This window comes from Amia ocellicauda, chromosome 19 (assembly GCF_036373705.1).
Source record: "Amia ocellicauda isolate fAmiCal2 chromosome 19, fAmiCal2.hap1, whole genome shotgun sequence".
In the NCBI taxonomy this organism is placed as follows: Eukaryota; Metazoa; Chordata; class Actinopteri; order Amiiformes; family Amiidae; genus Amia; species Amia ocellicauda.
The window spans coordinates 2679011-2703182 of NC_089868.1; the positions used below are offsets into that span (position 1 = coordinate 2679011).

Below are 24172 nucleotides of genomic sequence, written 5' to 3' on the forward strand. Positions count from 1 at the left end.
GCATGACAACAACCCCAAACATACAGCGAAAGTCATTAAGAACAATCTTCAGTGTAAAGAAGAACAAAGAGTCCTGGAAGTGATGGTATGGCCCCCACAGAGCCCTGATCTCAACATCATCGAGTCTGTCTGGGATTACATGAAGAGAGAGAAGCAACTGAGGCTGCCTAAATCTACAGAAGAACTGTGGTTAGTTCTCCAAGATATTTGGGCCACCCAACCTGCCGAGTTCCTTCAAAAACTGTGCAAGTGTACCTAGAAGAATTGATGATGTTTTAAAGGCAGAGGGTGGTCACACCAAATATCGATTTGATGTAGATTTGTCTTCTATTCACTCACTTTGCATTTAGTTATTTGATAAATATAATCTATTAACATGTCTATTTTTGAAAGCATTCTTACTTTACAGCATTTATTCACACTTGCCTAAAACTTTTGCACAGTACTGTATATCTATCATTTTATATACTGCAGATGACAATTAAATACTTAAATGATACTCCCTGATGCTCCCCCCATAAAAATGATTGCATAAAGAGGATTTTAAACCCCATCGATCCATCTATCAGTCAATTAGTTGGCATATAGTTTCTTTATTTTCACTATGAAACACTGCTTAGCTCTTGTTTTCCACACATTCACCTCTGAGAATAAAAGATAAAAAAGTTCAAAGGAAGCTTCTCGTCAGAGGTAAAATTATGATCGTTAAATCTGTGTGGCATTTTCAAACTTGCTTTCAACTGAAGATAATAAAAACTAAATGAGACCAATGAGGATAAACACATTCATAATAGGCCCGCCCAATGCCCAGCACAGGCCCGATACTGGAGTAATGGAAAGGAGGGCTGGTGGAGTACATCTGAAATGGATCAGTATTGAACAGTGCCGTCTCCAGGCATATTATTTTTCTGATTGAGTTAACTGATGTAGTGAACCACTTCTGTTTTTTAAGCCCTTAACTGCTGTAGTCTTGTCATCTATGCTAGCATGCGAAATTCATAAAAAAAAAGGCCAACAAAAGACTGCCAGCTTTAATCATTAAATGAACGCTTGAAGCCCCACTCTGCTACTTAACAAAGTGGAAGGCGTGGGACAGAGTTTTAATCAGCCTTTTAAACTCAAGGTGTTCAACAGCATGTTTATGGGGACACTACGTCATCTGTCTTTCTAACCTCTAAAGGCGACTCCATTCTCTCATCTGGGCAGTAAAGATGGTGTCTGTATTCTGCTTAAGGCACTGGAGCGCAGAGGGGATTAAGTGTCCCTGTGCAGGGCAGGCAGCCGAGCTCCAAGGTGCCCAATCCTCAGCAAGTGCCTATAAATCTGTGGGTTTTATACTGAGCTCCAGAAGAATAAAGGGAATCAAGTTGTCCAGAATCTTGTTTCAGGGGAACTTTGCTGCTCTGTTTTAACATATATAGCAAAGGACAAAGATGAGTTAACAATCATTTCAATTTTCATGTGTCAATTATTGTCGTTTTGTCATTTTCTCAGCACACTGTAGAAGGCATGCTTAATGAACAAAGAGTTTCTCTCAGGCATTTACAGTGCTGTTATGTGTCACGAAGGTATTGTCCCAAAACTAAATACAGGATTTCACAGCTATCGACCACTGCGAATGAACAGTATTGCTGGAACACAAGGTTAATTACACACAATATATTACATATTTTGTGTATATTATACATTTTCTGTATCCAATTGCAAAATAAATTGTTAAGCAACGGGGCTTACACTACAACACTTGTATTGGTACAGGAGATAAGAGAATCTGCTCTGAAAAGTGGACTGTGAAACCTCCCACCTCTATTTCACACAGTGAGCCCACAGTACAGAGTTGATCTGTTACGTGGGTAGTACCAGCTGTTGTTCTTGTAGTAGTAGTAGTAAGACAAGGAGAATATTTCATATACAAAATGGCACATGAGAAAATACCTCCTGATCTATCGAGACCATTCAGTCCCAGGATTTAATTCAGCTGTTTCATGAAGGATCCTAGTATATCCACTTAGCACGGTCACTCAGAACGGAACTCAGTAGAGGGCTCCAACCGCCTGCATCAGGGGGACCAGCTAGTTAGCCTGGGGGTGTCTATCGTTTGCTGGCTTGGCTGTAGTAGTCAAGCACCCAGAGCCGTTCCCGAGACGACGGTCAGAGCCCCTGCCCGGATGCTAACCGCTCACATTGCACAAACACCACTAACTCACAACATTCTCCCAATTAGGATGGCAAATGGGAGAGAATGAGGTAAGGGCAGTGGTGGCTTTAGGGTTGTAATGCCTCCTCCTAAGAAAATGATTTTTTTATTATTCATACATTGCACAATGAATGCATCACCAAATTAGATTTTGTTTTGGAGGGGTGGGTTTCTCAAGAAATAAAAACCAGTGTATTTAAAGTGATGGATAAAATTTCTGAGTATCAAGTGACAAGATTTTTGTCTCCCCCCCTTAAATGATGTAATCCGTGTTCTTTCCCTCACTCTTCAGTGTTTGTGAATGGATTAAGTGCTGCGTTCCTGGAGATAAGCCACAAGCTCCATCTCTGAGCAGTAAGGAAAATGTGCTACCATGCGATGCATCATGTGTTTACAAAATCTCATTATACAAGGAGAAAAACACCACTGATACATTTGTCAAATGACACACTTAGCACAATTAGGGCTTTTTTCCATGATAGAATAAAAAATACATTGAAGACACAGCACATAAATCTACACGTTGGTGGCATGAATGTCCATCGGCTGCACCACATGGGTCAGAGGGAAATGTTCCCCATGTCCTCTTCTCTCTTTATTAATATCTTATGTCAGTCAGTAAAATCACATTGTTATAAGCGGTTATTTCAGTTTTGTAGTTTTTCTTTAATTCTATCAGTTTGGTAACAACATCTGATTTTAACATAAAAAGGGGGACCCTACTACTACAACTAATACTAAATAACAAGGAAACAAAGAATTAACCTTTAGTTGCTCTCCTTCTTTATCTTCAATATTAGTGCGAGAGAGCTGCCAGGTGGGATCTCAGTATTATTGCAAGATCACCCCCCTCCCTGAAGGACGTCTCTCCTCCTGCAGGCGAGGTCCACTGCTGTTAGAGAGAGGGGTCATCTCTTCAGTTTCCCCTAGGAGCACAAACTTGCATCCCTTCCTCCCAGTAAAGGAGCCTGCAGAGGTTCCTCCCACTCACTCTGACAGTTTGTTATCAATCAGCACAGCGGGAGAGACTCGCTGTTCTGTCTTTTCACCCCCCCGGTTTCCCTTAATTTCAAACTCCATTCACACACGTACAGCATCCTAAACCAGCACGAGCACTTCTCTCGCTAGCGAAGGTGAATGACTTCTTTCAGATATGCCCTGCGGCTCAGAATATTTTTAAGACAAACAAACAACAAACACACACAATTGACATATTTCCAAAATAATTCTCTTGGCAATCCTCTCTGTTTTAAGAAGAAGAAAACTATCATTAAAGTTTATATAAGGTTTTAAGAATCTATAATGAATAAAAAGTGTTAATGTAACCTTCATGAGTGATAATATGAAAATATGTTCACTTGATATTGTAACCTTAGGAGGAAGCTATACTGTAGTGTAACAATCACTTGTCTTATCCTGCTTATGAATTTATAATTCATTATATATATATATTTTTTTTAAAGATTGTTATGGTTAAAGTTGGATCAAGGTCTTAATTAATTGTCAAATATGTATTAAACATTTTTTTTACACATTCTGCCTATATTCTAGAGCTCATTTGAAATGAGTTTGTGTATAACACTACATTTCATGAATGTAAGTGATAATAATATTAATCAGAAGACAGTTACCAGGAAAACCAAAAGAAAGCAGAAGAGAGTCAGTATTTAGAGCAGAGCTGTCAGCTGTCTGGATCCCTGGCAGAAATAAATCTCACCATCTCTCGCCTCGACTGGAAAGCTGTTACTACAGCCGAGGAAAAGGAGAGGCAGGCTCATAAATAATGAATTCTCTGCATCATGTAAAATTCTGTCAGAACCCTGGGCCCTTTGTACTTTTGTACTATGGAAATTAATATTTCATTTCTGTGTGTGTGAATAGTCCATGCCCACCCACGCACATGTAGATATAGATAGTCAGACTACTGCACAATGCACTTTCTGCTATTCCCCTGGACAGAACTGGCTAGCACAGTTTCACCTCTTCATTCAGACTCATAGACTCTGTCATCCACGGCTTTCAGTGCAAAAGGGATTGACAGATTTTAACTGGTCACTTATGGACAAGGCTATAAACACCTCACCTTGTTTCACTTAGAACTATTACCTATTATTTACCTAATAAAGTACCTATAATGTTTTTGAACATGATGATATTACACTCTATTGTTTTCCCGGGGGTTTATAATGTATATCTGCATCGGATATTCTGGAAAAAAGGAGCTGACTTAGAAGTGGAAAAATAAAGTTAATAAAGGCAATAAAGAAACTATAAAGATCGACTCTTACTTAAACATGGATCCTAATTAAACTAGGGACCAGGGGGGCAGGGAGCTCTGACAATGGGACATGTTCCACTAAGGAAAGAAAACAAAGGGAAACTACTAGTAGGAAAGTCCTGAAATGTTTGTACCTCAATGCCAGGAGTATAAGGAACAAGATGTTAGACCTAGAAGCCACAGTGCTGGCGTGTGACTATGATGTTGTAGGAGTGATGGAAACATGGCTTACAGAAAATGATGGGGATGAATACAAGTTGAAAGGATACACAAAGTTTAGGAGGGACAGACAAAATCAAAGAGGTGGTGGGGTAGCATTATATGTCAAAAATGGCATTGAGGCAGAAGAACTCAAATTAGATCCTACTAACGAAACAGAACCTTTGTGGGTTAAACTTTGGAAAAAAAGATCTGGAGGATTAGTGGTAGGAGTGTGTTACAGACCACCCAACTCAGATATTCAGAAAGTTCAGATGTTGCATTGTACAATGTAATCAGGACTGCATGTAATAAGGATGTGGCTGTTCTAATGGGGGATTTCATTTTCCAAAACATAGACTGGGAAAGCCCAGTTGGGACTACACAAGCAGAAATAGAAATGGTTGAGATGGCAAACAACTGCTTTCTAACTCAATTTGTCAGGGAACCAACCAGAGAGAGCGTATGCATTGATCTGATATTTTCAAATGACCAAGAGTCAGAGGGACACTAGTTAGAGAACCAATGGCAAACTGTGATCACAATATGGTTAGCTTTGAGGCATACTTTCAAAAACAAGGCGGCACTTAGAAGAGTTAGACTGGAGCACACTGGATACAGATTCGGTTGAAAATTGATAGTTATATTTTAAAAATATTCTACTTGAGAAATCTGTACCAAAACTTAGCAAATTGAGGACCAAAAAACATTGGCCAAAATGGTTTAATAGAAGTATGCAAAAAAAATATCAAAAGAGAAAATGTTGTGTAGCGCATACAAAAGGGATAGAGACTAAACAAAATACAAAGAATATGTTGAACTGCGAAGAGATGTTAAGAAAGGTATCAGTAAAGCAAAGCGGGAAATAGAAAGAAATATATCTCTTGGAGCTAAAACTAATGCAAAGAGCTTTTTTCAATACTACAACAGCAAGAGGTCAATAAAGGAGGAAGTGAAACAGATAAAGTGCAAAATTGAACTATCTTGGAAAATAAACAAGATGTGGCAAATGTTCTAAATGAGTATTTCACAGAGGTTTTTACAAAAGAAAAATGGATAACATGCCACAGAATTTAAAACAAACAAATCACCTGGGCCAGATGGTACATTTCCAACAGTACTTAAATAAATTATGGAAATTATTTATAGGCCGCTAACTAAAATATTCCAAATGACACTTAGAACAGGGGATGTGCCAACTGACTAGAAGACAGCAAATATCATACCAATCCACAAGAAAGGGGACAAAACTGAGCCAGGAAATTACAGACCAAGCAGTCTCACCTGCATCACCTGTAAAATGTTGGAGAAAATGATTAGACAGAAAATCAAGGAGCATCTTAATGAAAACCATATTCTTGGAGATAGTCAACATTAGGTTTATATGAGGCAGATCATGTCTTACTAATTTATTAGAATTTTTTGAACACGCAACTGCAGCTGTAGATCACGTGAAAGCTTTTAATAAGGTTCCACACCAGAGACTGATACTGAAATTGGAAGCTGTAGGCATTCAGGGTAATGTAAGTAGATGGATTATGAACTTGTTGATGTAGAGGAAACAGAGGGTGTCGATTAGAGGAGTTGCTTCTAACTGGAGTGAGGTTGTTAGTGGAGATCCACAGGGATGAGTATTAGGGTATGTGTTTTTTCTAATCTATAATAATGATTTGGACTCTGGGATAGTTAGCAAACTTGCCAAATTTGCAGATGATGCTAAAATAGGTGACTCAGCAGATACAATCTTGGCAGCACAGGCTATTCAAAGGGACTATATTCAGGTGTGGGCCAACACCTGGCAGATGAAATTCATTGTGGACAAGTGGAAGGTATTACATGCAGGTTACAAAAATGTCGAATATAATTACACTATGGGAGGAACAGAACTGTAAGTAACGCATGAGAAAGACCTAGGAGTCTATGTGAACTCCTCACTTTCTCCATCCAAACAATGTGGGGAAGCAATAAAAAAGGCAAACAGGATCTTAGGGTATTTTGTCAAAAGTGTAGAATTGTGAACAAGGGCAGTAATGTTCAGGCTGTACAATGCACTAGTTAGAGGTCATCTGGATGCTGTGTACAGTTCTGGGCTCCACACTTCAAGAAAGATATCGCTGCTCTAGAGGCAGTTCAGAGGAGAGCAACCAGACTTATTCCAGATTTGAAGGGAATGTCATACTCGGAGAGACTGAGGGAACTTAACCTTTTCACCCTTAGAGAAGACTAAGTGGGGACTTGATTCAAGTCTTCAATATCATGAAAGGCATCGACCACATCAAACCAGAGGAGCTTTTCTTCCAGATCAGCAGGGACACATGGACCAGGGGACACAAATGGAAATTGGGCTTCAAGGCATTCAAGATGGAAAACAGGAGACACTTCTTCACACAGAGAGGCATCACTATCTAGAACAAACTCCCCAGCGATGTGGTTGAAGCTGAAAATTTGGGAACATTTAAAAATAGACTGGATAGGATCCTTGGATCACTTAGTTATTAATGGACACCAAACGAGCACGATGGGGCGAATGGCCTCCTCTTGTTTGTAAACTTCTTAATTAAACTGATGTGTGAAAAGGACTTAAAGGAAACTAAACTGGAACAGCTGGACTCTTGACAACACTCATATATATTTATACACATGCAATACACTGTGAAAACAAAGTCTCTGCTCAGGAAAATGATTTGATGAAGTTCCGGGACTTCATAAAATCTAGTTGTTAAAAAGAAAAGGAAATATACTTAAAAAATGTTTAAATAGGCATTTGTCATCCAAAGGGAACAGCTGGAGCTTTAAATTGACTGAAATTGGCTGCCCAAAGTCCAGATATGAACTCTGTCAAGGCTGTCAGGGATTATATGAAAATAATAAAAGGCTCCTACTGCTTTTTTGCTGGTAAGGGCACATTGCCATACCAGCAAAAAAACAACAACACACACAAACACAAACACTTAAAATAGTGTTGCACCCTGCTCACACATGTTGTATTTGCCATCATCATAGCTCATTAGGGTATCAATCATTCACCCTGTTTTTTCTTTTTATGACAAAGGGAGAGAAAAAACTCCCACAAGTCTTGACCGGAAATATGTTTACATGGTTTATATCTTCTGAGTTTGTGCAAGTGGCCTATATTTTATCATTACAGTCCCCCGGAAACAACTATGATGTCACTCCACCACCTGCACAAAATTAATTGAATATACATACAATAGCTACTCATTAAAATGAAACGAGGACAACTTAAATGCAAATAACATCGCCCACACTGACAGACGAATGTGAAGGGTTGGATGTACAAAATGCTGTCAGCACCAGTAACGGGTCCGACAGGAATCAGCAGCCGTGTTCGTCCATTTCAGGACAGAAGCCAAGTAATTCCTCTGTGAGTAGATCACGTGATCACCCCGATTGTTGGACTGAACAATAATATTTCAATTACAGAAAGAGTCGGTAAGTCACACTCAACCTTTTACATTGTATCTTTTGTGATTTATTTAATGTGGTTTATAATTTTCAAAGTCTGAGTTTGATGTTAAAAAAACTAGTCCTATAATTTAAAAAGCATACTACACACTCTGAAGTCTCTGACATCTTTTTAATTCTCTTGTTGACTAAGTTTAAGACTTTGGTGTTGACTTCATTGACCTAATATGAGAGCATTCAATAAACAGTATGAATCATCTTGTATCACAATGAAGCAGTAAAATAACATGATTTTTCAATAATACAATAATCTCCAATAGTGAATGCAAAAAATACCCACAAATGACAAGAATCCCCCCACCGACCCAACACAAACACCAAAAACAATGTTGCACTTTTTTTGAACCTCTTTAAATGCTGGTATACACACAGTATATATCATGGGTGGCACTTCACATTCCTTGACATACAGTGAGGGAAAAAAGTATTTGATCCCCTGCTGATTTTGTACGTTTGCCCACTGACAAAGAAATGATCAGTCTATAATTTTAATGGTAGGTGTATTTTAACAGTGAGAGACAGAATAACAGCAAAAAAATCCAGAAAAACGCATTTAAAAAAAGTTATAAATTGATTTGCATGTTAATGAGGGAAATAAGTATTTGATCCCCTATCAATCAGCAAGATTTCTGGCTCCCAGGTGTCTTTAATACAGGTAACGAGCTGAGACTCTCTTAAAGGGAGTGCTCCTAATCTCAGCTCGTTACCTGTATAAAAGACACCTGTCCACAGAAGCAATCAATCAATCAGATTCCAAACTCTCCACCATGGCCAAGACCAAAGAGCTGTCCAAGGATGTCAGGGACAAGATTGTAGACCTACACAAGGCTGGAATGGGCTACAAGACCATCGCCAAGCAGCTTGGTGAGAAGGTGACAACAGTTGGTGCGATTATTCACAAATGGAAGAAACGCAAAATAACTGTCTGTCTCCCTCGGCCTGGGGCTCCATGCAAGATCTCACCTTGTGGAGTTTCAATGATCATGAGAACGGTGAGGAATCAGCCCAGAACTACACATTAATGATCTCAAGGCAGCTGGGACCATAGTCACCAAGAAAACTATTGGTAACACACTACGCCGTGAAGGACTGAAATCCTGCAGCGCCCGCAAGGTCCCCCTGCTCAAGAAAGCACATGTACAGGCCCGTCTGAAGTTTGTCAACATCTGAATGATTCAGAGGAGAACTGGGTGAAAGTGTTGTGGTCAGACGAGACCAAAATCGAGCTCTTTGGCATCATCTCAACTTGCCTTGTTTGGAGGAGGAGGAATGACCCCAAGAACACCATCCCCACCGTCAAACATGGAGGTGGAAACATTATGCTTTGGGGGTGTTTTTCTGCTAAGGGGACAGGACAACTGCAATGAATCAAAGGGACGATGGACGGGGCCATGTACCGTCAAATCTTGGGTGAGAACCTCCTTCCCTCAGCCAGGGCATTGAAAATGGGTCATGGATGGGTATTCCAGCATGACAATGACCCAAAACACACAGCCAAGGCAACAAAGGAGTGGCTCAAGAAGAAGCACATTAAGGTAACATGCAAATCAATTTATAACTTTTTTGAAATGCATTTTTCTGGATTTTTTTGTTGTTATTCTGTCTCTCACTGTTAAAATACACCTACCATTAAAATTATAGACTGATAATTTCTTTGTCAGTGGGCAAACGTACAAAATCAGCAGGGGATCAAATACTTTTTTTCCCCCACTGTAGGTGTCAAATGTTTATACTCCATGCCTTAAATCAATCGAAATCTAGTAATTCTCATTTGGTGTATGTTTGATAATCAGAATTACAAGTACCAGAAGCCTCTGATGCTACACTATCTTCATTTATTATTATTTTAAAATGATTTTTATTATTTGTAATTGATGGTGATTATGTTCACAATTTGATGAAAGCAAAAAAAAAGCAGAAAAAAAGTCATTCTTTTCTTTCTTTTACCAGTACCATCATTTGAGCTTCCAAGAAACACAGTTTCCAAAAAGGCGCATTTCTCATCACTTCCATGGACTTGTGGCACTACATCCAGGTATTACTTGTGCACTTCTGAAGATTGCAGTCCAAAGCGATGCAGACCACAATCGCTCACCTAGGTTTTCTGCAACTCCATTCTAAGCCAGGGAAGCTCCTCTCCTGCCACACAATCTGCACAAATGTAAGCACAAAGCTTGGGGCCCTCTGAAGGATTGTATTATTTGAAGTTTCCTATTACTGACTGACTCACCATTTGTAATCTCATGGGTCTTGTGTCGCCTATTGCCTTATTTGCCAAACACAGCTAATTGGCAAGTGCATAGGGGAAACACATTTCAATCACACAAAACATAACACATTAGGATTTCTACGTTTAGAGACCATTCTTAAAACAAGCTACATTGTCATTCCCTGTAAGTCCATCTTCAGTAGTTCTTCCAAATCTACTTCCATTTTGGACTAATGACTTCCCCAGAAAAAGACTATCCAAAGTGACCATCTTAACAGGATACCTGACAGCTGAGGACAGGAAGTTACGAGCCAGTGCAATTGGCATGGGGGACCACACGATTCGTATCTCAGAAATCGAAAGAAACCCCTGCTGTGACTGCTATTCTCTTTGTATTGTTTGTGAGGCTCCCATTACGGCACGGTTTAATAAGGAACACAACACACTGGTGAACACAACAAGAAGCACAACGTTCTGTGGGACAAATCAACTGTTTAGACCCATCTCGGATTCCTCCATAATTTTCCAATGGAAGTGGTGGAAAAAAACGTAATTCCTTCAGGTGACTTGGACAAATTGCCTTAATTCCTGAGACTTGTAAGAACAGGCGATGGTTTGAGAGCAAGTTCTCCGTTTGTCAAGTCTTCCCACAGCACCAAACCCCAATCTTAACCCAAAAGTGCTTGCTTAATCCTAAAATACAACCAATGTGGATATACTGCAGTAGCTGTGCACAGTTGGATATTTCTGTAGTTTCCACATAGACTGGCTTCAGTGGAGCATTTTGGACCAGCATCAAGACTTCTGTGCAACGGGGTAAGTGTTATAGAAGTAGGAATCCTTCACTACTTCAGTACTGCGTTTACTCTTCAATGCACTGAAGAGTAAAACTCAAATAGATTTCAGATGTGCCCTTTTCTACTTCATATCTTACGTTGAGTGTCTCTGCCTGATGTTTGTGGGAGCAAGGCTAGGCAGTCATTTCATATGGTACATTACTTTGAATCCCAAAGATGCTAATGACTGATTCATGCTTCCAAGAGACACACTCTTATTGTCTTTAACCATTTTTCTTTACCAGGGAGAAAAATGAGAAATCTTCAATGATCTCAGCCCTCCTCCGTTCCTCACTTTACATTTTACAGAAAGGGAAATCAGGGGCGGGTTGCATCTACATAGACTATGTCTGTGTCTTATTATAATTAAAAGCCATACTAACAATAGACACTCAGTTAAAATGACATAAAGCTGTTTTTCTTTGGACTGATCTTACTTAGCCAATCATGTAATCCATTATGGGAACTTGAAGACCATTGAAGAAATAAAATCTCTAAAGGAGATCCTAGCTCACAGTAACTGAAAATCTGTGCTTGATATTGGAATATAATGCAGAAAAAGATACACTTTTGATAAAACTAGTCTACTGGTTTAGATTAGTCTAATATAGTGTTATGCAACTGGCCCCAGGAGTGAGTTTCAATAAGATTATTATTGTAAACAATTATATAAAAAATCTCAATTTAAAAGGATGATAGTGACCAGCTTGACAATGTATGTATATATTCAACCTGAACATTCAGTCTCTAAGGTGAACTCACTGTTCAAAGCCATCTAGACTTATATTCACACACATATGCAACACTGGCCTCACACCCTAGCAGACTGCAGTGTGTTAAAAGTGGTTCCCATTTAAATGTCATAAACTTATTATTTTTCACTTAAGCCCTACAGTCCAAGAGAAAGCAACACCTTGAGATGTAACACCCACTCTCTACTTTAAACCATTATCATACTGGCATGTGTGCATTTATTCACAGCCTGAAATGGATACAGTGAACAGTGAAGTGTCTAATAACGTCAAGCATTTTTACTGTGACCTTTTGGCAAAGACAAACCCGGTAGATCTCTGACAGGCTGGGAGGGGCAGAGAATTTAGGGGTACAGGGTTATAGCTCAAACCCTAGTGGAGCATGATACTCTGGTAAGAAACAACCTCTTTTTCATTTTAATGGGTCACGCGGCACATTTCACAGATATGGGACTACAACTGATCTGGAGCATACGTCTCGCTACTGTGGTTGTGAAAATAAATGGTCTACAACTTTCAAAAGCTGCTGGCTAGTGCAATTGTTTCTCAGTCTATTTGCAGCATATCCTGTCTTAAAATTGAGACTTATATATCCCAAGTCCAATGCTTGAGGGTATACTGGTTAGGAAACACTGGGTTTGTGGAAGAAGCAGCTGTCAGAACGGCCAACTCAAGTCAACAGTGTGATCCTAGGCCTTTTCAATAAACATTTCATTAAGATTTGACATTCATCCTTTTCCCTTCTCCATTGTAAGACTCTGGAATCTGGTAGGCCAAGCTGATGACCAATAGGTGGTTCCAAATTGGGAGGGTATACAATTGCAACTCACCCACAATGGTGATGATAATGCACAGTACAAAGTGATTGCTTAGTGATGTCCTACTGTGTCTCTTCATTCACTGTCAAGGATTCTCTTTCAGAAGGATTTGTCACTTTAAAAGTTACTTCAAAAATATGAAGAAAGCTGAGCAGAAACAACAAAGAAACAATGTGACCAGTACGAGAAGGGCATGAATAAAAACAACTATGGCTTTAACCTTTATCTACTTTATGGAAATAGGTTTCTATTCATAGCCTCTTAGGGAATAACTTCATTGAAAGCCAATATTTGCATAAAACCTGAGCTGCTATAATTAAAACTATTAATTGTCCTGTTTATACCCTATGACTTTGCTGTCAAGGGAGCAACAACAAATCAAATAAACAGTCTTTTAAAAATACAATTGCCTGTCTACCTTTAACCAATTAGGTAGATTTTAAGAGGGGGGGGGGAATCTTACTAATTGGATTCACCCTCATCTTCTCTGTGAAAACAGCTACAAATAAGAAGGCAACAGTAAGATCATAAATACACTTAATAGGGATTCAAAAAATAATATGTGCAATGACAAATTAAAAACATCGCCTTAACAAAATAAAGCATGTGTATATCTACAGGTTCAATTGGTTAATACTCTGTAGGAAGTGAATATGTCGTGACTTTATTGGCCAAAATAGATGCTGGGAGATGGAGGTGAAGGTGAAGGAGGCAATGCAGATGAAGATGATGTCATCGTGCTGATTAGCACAGCTCCACCAGTAGAGTGACAATCCCACTATGCCAACCAACCAATCCACTGACAGGCACTACCAAGCTCAGACACTATGTGAATCTGTGGCAACGAGGGAACCCACTATTCTACCAACACCACTTCTAGCAGACAGCTGATTTTTTCTTAGATAGCCTCCACTCAAATGGTGTTTCCCCCTGAAAACCATACCCTGCCTTAAGTATGTCAGTGGGGTTCACTGTGTACATGAGATACTGAGTTACTCTGTGAAATCAGTAGAGTGTATAAATGTCCCACATCGGGATATCTGGTCTTTTGGCATTGCAGGTTTATCGCTCTACTGGGACATTACTGCAGATAGAATCCAGAGCGCTACGCCTACCAACTGAAATTTAACACGATGAGCTTTCACAGAGTTAGAGCTACAAAATACCCCACTGTCTTTCAACCACCTACCTACCGTTGTTTTTTTTTTATACAGGATCTTGGTTGAAAGGAAGGACTGTGGTAGACCTAGACTAGGCCTTGATGTGACAGGATATGGAACAAGAATCAATCATAACACTGTGAGTAAGAGATGTAACTTAATCATCACTTCACACTGAGAGACTGTACTACTTCATTTTCAAGTCTTTCAAATGGCTTCACAACTTAATTGCAGAACTACCAAGAACAAGACCGCGAAGGACAATAAACTAAAACTATACTACAGTCCAAGAGCTGGGTAAGACACAAAGGAAAGACTTAATTTTCCCTCAGGGGCAAAGATAAGGACATGCATGACAAATCAAAACATAACCCAACACTGATTGACCAGTGCTGCTACTTCCACTTACCCACTGAGAACCACAATGAAGTCCATCACATTCCAGCCGTTCCGCAGGTAGGAGCCCTTGTGGAAAACAAACCCCAGGGCCACAACTTTAATCCCGGCTTCAAAGCAAAAGATCCCAATGAAGTAGGGCTCAGTCTTTTCCTAGGAAATTAAACAATATGTACACATCATTATTGTTGGACAATTATAGAAAACAACAAAAACAACTTTTGATATTTTGTTCAAATGTAGAGTATAATATTAAGAGAAAGGTCAAGTGTAGATGTGGATGGATTCAAAATGTAAGTTCCAGTTGAGTAATGGATGCCAGATCTGACATTTGATTGGCTGTTGAAACTCAATTGTTCAACCCGTTTTCTAAAATTCTGAATTCTACCTGTGTTACTTCCTAACAGGAGTATAACACATAGGAATAACTGAAAAACACAAAATCCCTATAAAATCATGCGTTTTAACAAAAAAGAACATGTTCTTTAAGGATTGTTGTTGTTGTATAGTTAACCTAAGCTGTGCCAATTAGGTGGTGAAATGAGTCACTCTCTCATACTATTATAGTCCATTAGCTCACAATTCTTGTTCACTCCCATTGTTCTATCACTGTGTGCTATGGTGTTTAAATGTAAGAATTACGCGTTTCTTAACAAAAAAAAAAATACAAACAGCTACGTAAATATGTAAAAAAAATAAGAGCTACTATGAAAGCAAAAGTGTGAAAAACTCACCGATCAAAAATGTAACACTTGTACTTAATGGCGGTTTGATTTTTTGGAAGGAGATGGAAATAAAAAGCAGTCAATTTGGATGTGTATCATGCCACACTCATTGTGATTCATTGTGAACAAGAGCTAACATTCACATCACCACTGCCTTGCTATACAGACTCAAATACAGACACTGTGTGAATCGCAGACCTAGGTGCTGACTTTTGAGCCAGGCTCCACTGAGGATAGTATTCCTTAGCTTTTCATAAATATTAGTCAAATGAAGGTAGTAGTTCTGTCAAACAAAGTGGCTGTTGCTTAGCAGAACCGAAATGGAACTGAAAATTGCCGTCCTTTAAAAATGCCAAATCAAAAGTTTTGTGGTGTCACTCGATTCCAAAGACCCTTATCTTTGCTTCATACTTGGTGATCAAACGTAAGGGAGTTCCTGACTTGGAGAAATTAATAATCTGTTACTTAAGTATAGTATCTGAATGTGTTCTCTTTCCCATTTCATTTGATGTAGGAGCTGTAATTATAAATTGTAATTATAAGAAGAAGCGAGTTTGATGCTGCAAATATGATACATACAAATTTATACTTACCTTTACCTTTTGGTTCAGTACTCTAATATTTTATTCTTAAGGACAGGTTGAAAATATGCACATTTGAGTTTATATTCTAAAACCTTTATTTGATATTATGAGAAATGATTACAGTAAAAATAACCTTAAATATGGAATATGGCCGTATACCATCCAGAATGAAATATCAATTCCCTAAATGCAGCTAGTCAATTACTTTGATACTCACATGTTTGAATGTGCTGTACACACATCTACAGTGAATTTCTTTTCTTGTTAATGCGCTGCATATGTAACCAGTTCCCTTGCTAGTCAAGAGTAGAATAATAAGTATTTATCTGAGTTTTTCAATTTAAATTTATTCACACAATCGAATGAACAATGTGTTGCCATGTATCTTTTTATTTTATTGCATGTAACAAACTGAAACCTCAAGCTTTTTTTCTTAAGCAACATTGTCTCAAAATGGCACTTTGTCTTCCCAACTCAATATACAAATCAATCAAGTTTAATATGCAATATGGTGTTGATAGCAAATTACTGATACATAATCACCCCTCAGTCTAGCCAGTGATCACCTTTGTGGGGTAATATTGCAATGTGCATTCAGAATGACCTAGAGAGCAATAAGGGTATATACAATGATTTTACATCCTAGAATTAATGAGAGACTGATTTATAAATAGCACCCAATATTCATGATGGAAACCTTGCTTAAAGGTCTCAGTCATGTATTATTTGTATTCATCTGTATTATTTTAGGCGCAGAGAGCAAATTTGAGTTTTTGCTTAACCTAATACTTTGACATTTATATTCCTGTTTTTCCTGGCAAGCAGAAACTTCAAATGAATAAATAAGCAGTTCTGGGCAACACTGGGATCAGGCTCTGCTTCTTCCTCAAGGATCTCAGAGGTGCTGCCTTAAAGAACGCGCTGAATCTTGGCTGGATCCTTTATTTGTAATATACAACCAGATCCTCAAAGCTAAACTCGAGGCCATCCATTCCTGTAGCCCCGCACTCTCTCATCCACATTCAAACTTTTGATCTTCTTTGGATAGATGGAACAAAATCAGATAGCAGGGTTACATCCTATAAGAGTAGAGACCTGGAGTTTCTGTTCTAATGATCCTACTCTGAGTTGACTTATTGTTATTATTATGTCTTTTTTCTTTTCTTTTTTTTCTTCATAATCATTTAGATGATAATGAATATGCTGTTGTTATATAAAACGTGGTCAGTGTTAATACTACTGTGGTTTCTGGTTCTGGTAATCATGCCAATATCTACTGGTATTTGTCCAGAATAAATAACCTTCAAGCACACACACACATCCACACCCACATCAACCCACACAGTAAATAATGAGAAAAGGTCAGCTAAAGTACTGGCTATACAGCCTCCATTTTTACAAATGGTGAGCTGTTATCACCAGGCAGACACTCCAATAATAATAAAATACATTTTAAAAACTGAAGGGATTAAGTCCTTAAAGAATAGCTTTAATTACAATACCTTTGGAATAAATGCGTTATCCCTAGCTACACAAAGACATATTGAGCATTACGCCTTTAGTCATCCACCAGACACCAGACACTGTCTTGACCATGTCTTTACCGAGCACACAGACGCTCTTTAATTGATTTAACTTTTTTAATTGATCTGGCCCCTCCTCAGTAAATAAGTCACATCTATGTCAAGGGCCAGTGTGCTGAACAGCTAGAAAGCCTTTATGGGGAAAGAAAAAGTGAAAGTGAAAACCTAATGTACCTTAAATACCCAAACTGAGAGCTCCATTGGGCACAATAAGCAGAAGACACTTCAGCCAGAGGTACATCTTCACATTCTATGTATATTCCTCCTGTTTATAAGGGGAACAACATACATATGCTTACATATGGCTGATCGGTATAACATTATGACCACCTGCCTAATATTGTGTAGGTCCCAAAACAGCCCTGACTCATCGTGGCATGGACTCCACTAGACCTCTGAAGGTGTGCTGTGGTATCTGGCACCAAGATGTTAGCAGCAGATCCTTTAAGTCCTGTAAGTTGCGAGGTGGGGGTTCCATGGATCGGACTTGTTTGTCCAGCACATCCCACAGATGCTCGATTGTATTGAGATCTGGGGAATTTGGAGGTCAAGTCAACACCTTGAACTTGTGATTCATCAGACCAGGCTACCTTCTTCCATTGCTCCGTGGTCCAGTTCTGATGCTCACGTGCCCATTGTAGGCGCTTTCGGCAGTGGACAGGGGTCAGCATGGGCACCCTGACTGGTCTGCGGCTACGCAGCCCCATACACAGCAAACTGCAATGCATTGTGTGTTCTGACAACTTTCTATCAGAACCAGCATTAACTTTTTCAGCAATGTGAGCTACAGTAGCTCATCTGTTGGATCGGACCACATGGGCCAGCCTTCGCTCCCCACGTGCATCAGTGAGCCTTGGCCGCCCATGACCCTGTCGCCGGTTCACCGCTTTTCCTTCCTTGGACCACTTTTGATAGGTACTGACCACTGCAGACCGGGAACACCCCACAAGAGCTGCAGTTTTGGAGATCCAGTCATCTAGCCATCACAATTTGGCCCTTGTCAAAGTCGCTCAGATCCTTACGCTTGCCCATTTTCCCCGCTTCTAACATCAACTTTGAGGACAAAATGTTCACTTGCTGCCTAATATATCCCACCCACTGACAGGTGCCATGATAACGAGATTATCAGCGTTATTCACTTCACCTGTCAGTGGTCATAATGTTATGGCTGATCGGTGTATATACTGTTGTTTATTACAGCAGTGCGGTGAGATTATTTATCAGAGGTGCATAATGTTAGACTCTCAGCCTAGTGTAAGAAAGGTGACTGCTGTTTCTAGGTTTTTCCTGCAACTTTGATATGAAACGGAGGTGTCATCGCTTGATCACTGTTACATTGTCTCAGGTGCATATGAATGTCATTCCTAAAAATACGCGTTTTGCTACAGTAAACAAAGCAATTGCTCATCAACAGCATTTTACAAGAGAGCAGCATCTAGAATGGCTGCACAACATGTCCAGAAATGAATTTGGAGACAAAAGTCATCATTAAATCATTGTTAAAAGTTGACTTTATACATATATAAATAGTTCCCTTTTATCATCACTTATGACTCATGCTGGTCAAAGTGCTACGCATTTTGAATTCATATAAATCAATGTTGTTTTTTCCCCTTAATTACATGCATATTTTGATTACAATCTATTTATTTTTCTTTATAAAACGTGCTATTCATTTTTTTGTCATTATGGAAAATGGCTATTTGTTTCTTTAAATGACAGAGATGTTCAAAAACATATATTGCCATCAAAAGTAGGAGAGGCGATGGTTGTTTGTTAGTGGTAATGTTAGTCCTTTAAACCAGTTGCAGCGCTACTGGGTATGAGTGAAAGCACAGCACTTAGTGTGTTAAACCAATTGTATTAAGGTCATAATGAGCTGAATCAGGGAGTTTAAATCAGAAGAATTAAATCAGAAAGTGAAGATTTCCGTCTGGATGAGTTTCCTTTAACATTGATTCCAGCGCAATGTGTCCTTCCTGTGTAGAGCCAGCAAACAAGTGAGCAGCACATTCACTGGCCTGATAGATGTGACTAGAACAAAACAGAAACAGTTTTTGAGCTCTTAACTACCTGGTCCTGCCCATTGTTTGGCTTTGGATCAGTTTAACAACACTTCCAAGTGATGGTTCAGACACAAACATAAAAACCTGCTGAGTTTGCTGCTCTCTGGGAGTGGTGTTGTGGTGACCTGAGTTAGACCACTGTACAATCAGATGACTTGCTCTTTACATGCCATAGGATTGTCAGGCCATGTGTTAAATACATTAAATACATAATTATAACACTCAAACCAAAGCATTACTGGAGGTGTCACCTCTGATGGGACAAGAAGACAACAGCTAGTGCCAATAGTAATTTTCCATTTGTCACATCAAGGGGCATCCAACACTCCATCCAAGCGAAGAATATTGCATTCATTTCAGTGAATTGTGAGTCTTTTGTAAATGTAAAATGTAAATATGAGAAGGTGTGTTCTGAAACAGAGGCATCTCCACACAGTGATGACATGAGGAAGCCCCTGAAATGGGTCAGTATGTCTGGCGTGTTGAAGAGTTTACTCACTAGTCTCTTGGACATGGGCGTCTTGTCTTCTCCAGGAAGGTGCTGCTCCAGAGCCAGGACAATGCAGTTGGCTATGATGGTGGCCAGGATCATGTATTCAAAAGGAGTGCAGGCTGGTTAAGGAAAGACAATCTTGACATACAGCAGCATACAAGTCATTCACACAATTGAAACAACAAACAAAGAAAAACATGTTGAAAAGTCGTCCTTGTGAATCTGAATAAAGGAGATGGAATCCAGCTGAAAAAAATGGGAAAGTTTTTGAGAGACAGTCGGCCACTACATCTGCTTGACTGCAGTATGCCGAAATGGAGCGTGTAAATGATCTACCGACCATAAGGGGAGTGACATCACTGCAACAGGCTCTTCAACCCAAGAGTGCTGTTATATACGGATACGGACTGGGAAATGATTCATGTGAAGACAGCAAAGTACTGGTAAGAGGATGTAGTCAGTGTAGTAAAAAAGGGATCAATTATAGGATATTTTCTTTCTCTGTATTTATATATATATAGACCTAGACGACAACCACAAAACATGGGGAGATGAAATCAAAAACTTTGTGGGCGTGACATGGAAAAGAGAAGCTGAAGATGGAAGTGGAGCCATCTTGGGGAGTGGATTGATACGGGCTGATGGTGATGGCAATATATTATCGACCTGACTCGCATATAATGCATTTTTTATTTAAATTTCAAAATGACTCAAAGATAAAGGGTGTACCAAAAAATTGTAACAGCAGCGAAACTAGATTACTGAGCAACCATCTGGCCAATTAAATTTGTCATCGACAAGTACAGAACCACACATGCATGTGGCTAGAATGTGCGTTATATTTATCAAGGAGATGCTGACCAACCTGAAGATGATAGTTACTCAAAGGATTTAGGTGTAAATATAGATTGTCTTTTTAAAACAGTCAACACAAAGAGGGGTGCAAAATACTAATCAAGGGGAGTCCCTTTATAATCCCTTTATAATCAAGCATGTATTAGTATTAACAATATTGTGTTCAGTTTTAGTTTTCAATTATAACAAAAATTAGACTAAAGAGTTAAAAGTAAAACAATTCCATTCATATCACAGACAAGTAAATTGAATCACTTGTCTTCAGCAGAACAGGATTCAGTGTAAGTATTCATCTGAATCCCGAAAGATATTGACAAGTCAAGCCACAGGACTCCTTCAAGCTCAGCAAATGAAACCGGGATCAATGTAAAACAAAAAGGTGCATTTAAGACAAATCGCAATTCTTTATAGAATAATGACTGTTGACTGTTAGCAAGCAACTTAACTAAATACATCAAATGGATTGTTTTCTTGTAACCTTCACAATCATAAATCAGAATGTGAGGGGTTATAATAATCTAAATTCAAACACTATAAAATCTAGCCAGCAGCTAAGCTACCTCTACACACAAACTGTAATTGTACACGTTTACCCACTACATTGAAGTCCTTAAGCATTCAGTTCAAAAGTCATATTGTCGTAAGAAACAGCTGTAAATCCGTCAAGAATGAAAATGACTTAATCAATTTCCCCAGAAGGTGTGAAAGAAGCACTGTTGACATATGCTGTTTCGAGGCCCTTTCCAAGCAAGGTGTCAAGGCTGATGCAGAATGGCGTTCTGACAATCAGGACTGGGAATGACATCACAAACCTGTAGCATCTCTGCATCTTATTACACTTAACAAAGACCCGCTTACCTCCCTTCTATGTGATATATAAAGCATGAGCACTAACATCTGCAGTGCACTGTTCCACAGAACTGTGGTGCAAACCGATTTTATTGGCTTGTAAGTAACCAAGCTCCTATACCAGCATCTGTCCAGCTGCTGGGTTAAATTGATTCAAAAATAATGAGTCCCTTTATGATTTCACATGACTAATTCTTATCCCATAGAAAAGCTTCCATATAAGTGCATTTTCTTATAACCTAGGGCCTATTTTACTATGTGGCCATTAATACAGACAAAAAAAACCTTCTCTGATTCAGTTAAAGCACCGTGCTCAGAATAAATGTAAGAATGCAGTGGGGCCCGGTATTCATGTAGATTCACAAAAATGCATTTAAATATTAAATATGCAGCAAGCTACTTCAAAAGAAAATGTTTTATACAGCACACAAAGTGACTAACAGAATGATTCGTTAAGGCTGGGCAGGCTGTTTAGAAAGCCTTAGTTAAAACAGAATGATTCAGTTAATCTCTCTACCAAAGGCAGAAACATCAATAACAGGCAGTTACTTTCTCCCCTAAAGTGCAGTATCCCACTCCTTAACACCACTGTTAATACCCCTGCGTGAGGATGCATCCTATTTATAGGCGATGAGAATGTCTGTACTTTTCTTCTCCAAACAATGCCAGCTAATCCTTATGCCTGCCTGCCTGGAGGTGCTCTCCCCACCCCCAGATCCTCCAGTGCAAGGCGCCAGATCTTCCCAGAGCCCCGCAGCACGAATCAGACATGAAAAGGCCTCCATCGCAGCCAGAGCCTACAAGAGCTGGGGTACCTCCTCTGCGTTTCCAGAGGTGAGGTGGCAGAACTGGGGAGTGGGAGGAAAACAGCGTGTACCACAAACTAGGGGTTCTCGCTAGGCTTCCAGATCTTCCCAGGGTCTCTGAAGGTTGCAGGTTCAAATCTAGCCTGAGGCCGAGCAGGGAATTAGCTAGGCGCTTTCTGCCCGGGTGCGTGGGCAGAGCGTTTCTTTCTGAGGTATCAAATAAATAAATAAAAAATTGACAAAGTCTCCTTTGCCAAACTGGAGGAGATCAATGCGAACACTGCTCCCAGAAAGGAGCAACTGCAGGAGAGGGGCACTGAAGACACCCACTCCCTGAGCTTTTTGGGGAGAAGAAGATGATACATTTGTGAAACCATTGTGTTTTCAGCCAACATGAGGAAAATGTAACAAGCACTGCCACAAAGGAAATGCAGATTTCAACAGCTGGCAAAGCAGGATGAACGTTATGAAAAAGCACCTGGTAAGAGATTTCGATTTGGGTTTCGCAGTGGTCCTCATTATGAACATGATGAGCAGAATTATCCACCTGGCTGAGTTTTACCCCTGATAGTCAGAAATAAGTCTATTTCAGGAACCAAAAACATACTTTGATGCAACAATTGATGCTAAAAAACAAACAAACACTTCCTGTGGGGCAGTTTCAAATGGATCTTGTAAAATGTGTAATTCCTCACAGTTTAGATGTACCTCTGGTTGAATAAATGGAGCATCCACAATGTATCGGATGAAAAGATGTGTGTACGTTTGTGTGTATGTTGACAATCCATTAGCACCCCCCTACCCAGGTTGACAATTGCGATTGGAACCATTCCGGGACATTTATTTTTACCCATACACCACCACTGCTTAAACCCTGCCTAACCTTCGATTGCAAAGGTGTATCTTTTTTGGGGGGAGTACAATTTCAAGGCCATACTGGACAACCAGATTTTACAAATGATGTCAGACCCTGCACATGTATATTATAATGAATGACATTTTCCTATTTCCTGAAAACTTGTGATAATGTTAGGGCTAAGCATGACAAAACATATGTCATAATTTGAAATGAGTAACCTCTCTACACAATGACTAGCAAGATCTGGAACACATTAAAGATAAAAGAGAGCACAACAAGATTCTGAGAAGAATTAGAAGCTGCCATCAAAAGTAATAAAAGCCATCATATCTGTAACCTTTTGAAAGTTCAACTGGGACCATCTTATTAAACTTTTTTGTTCAAAATCATGATAATATAATCTGACATAATGTTAATAGAGCACACAGAAGAGATGAAATCATACATTAAAAAAATCTAAATTCTTGGGCAGGGGTTTACTTGTGTGGATGTTGATTCTGTCTTCCCTGCGCTGCTGTGAAGCTCGACACAAAATGAAACGCACAAAATACGGAGAGCGTTAGCTTGATAATTGACATCAGGAATCTGCCTGGGTAGAAATCTACCTAGTTCAACCTCAGGAGGGAAAAACTTAATCAATTAAAATGAGCCATGTGCTAATCATACTAACACTTCTATTCTGCCATTTCAAACTACACTGTGACACAAAAAAGCTGCAAATCAAAGTAAATCACATTAAGCATGGGAAGCCCTCTTGGCCAATTATCTCCAAGTCGGCCCTGACCCCTGACTTTTGTTATTTCAATTACTGTCCACCTGATGCCCCCCCAAACCTGATGCTGAATCTGAAACGGTGGCGACTAACAGCACAGAGGACGGCACCAGCGCTAATAATACACTCGGCACATAGCCCTCTCCATGGCAACCAGCTCCCTGCTCCTCAAAAGTCAGGAAGAAGCCCAGATGTAACAGTACACAGGGATATAAATAAGTGTTGTCAGTAATTCTGCCTTACAACCTTT

General features: G+C 39.4%; 1 protein-coding gene across 1 annotated transcript in view; it reads right to left on the reverse strand.

Moving 5' to 3' along the window:
- Positions 1 to 24172, reverse strand: part of cacna1ea (calcium channel, voltage-dependent, R type, alpha 1E subunit a) — a 191879-nt gene that overhangs the window by 140909 nt on the left and 26798 nt on the right. The window contains exons 2-3 of the mRNA XM_066692001.1: positions 19788 to 19893; positions 14344 to 14483 (exon numbers count right to left, since the gene is read on the reverse strand). Of these exons, the coding sequence (XP_066548098.1) occupies positions 14344 to 14483; positions 19788 to 19893 (246 nt within the window). The remainder of the gene's footprint in view (positions 1 to 14343; positions 14484 to 19787; positions 19894 to 24172) is intronic.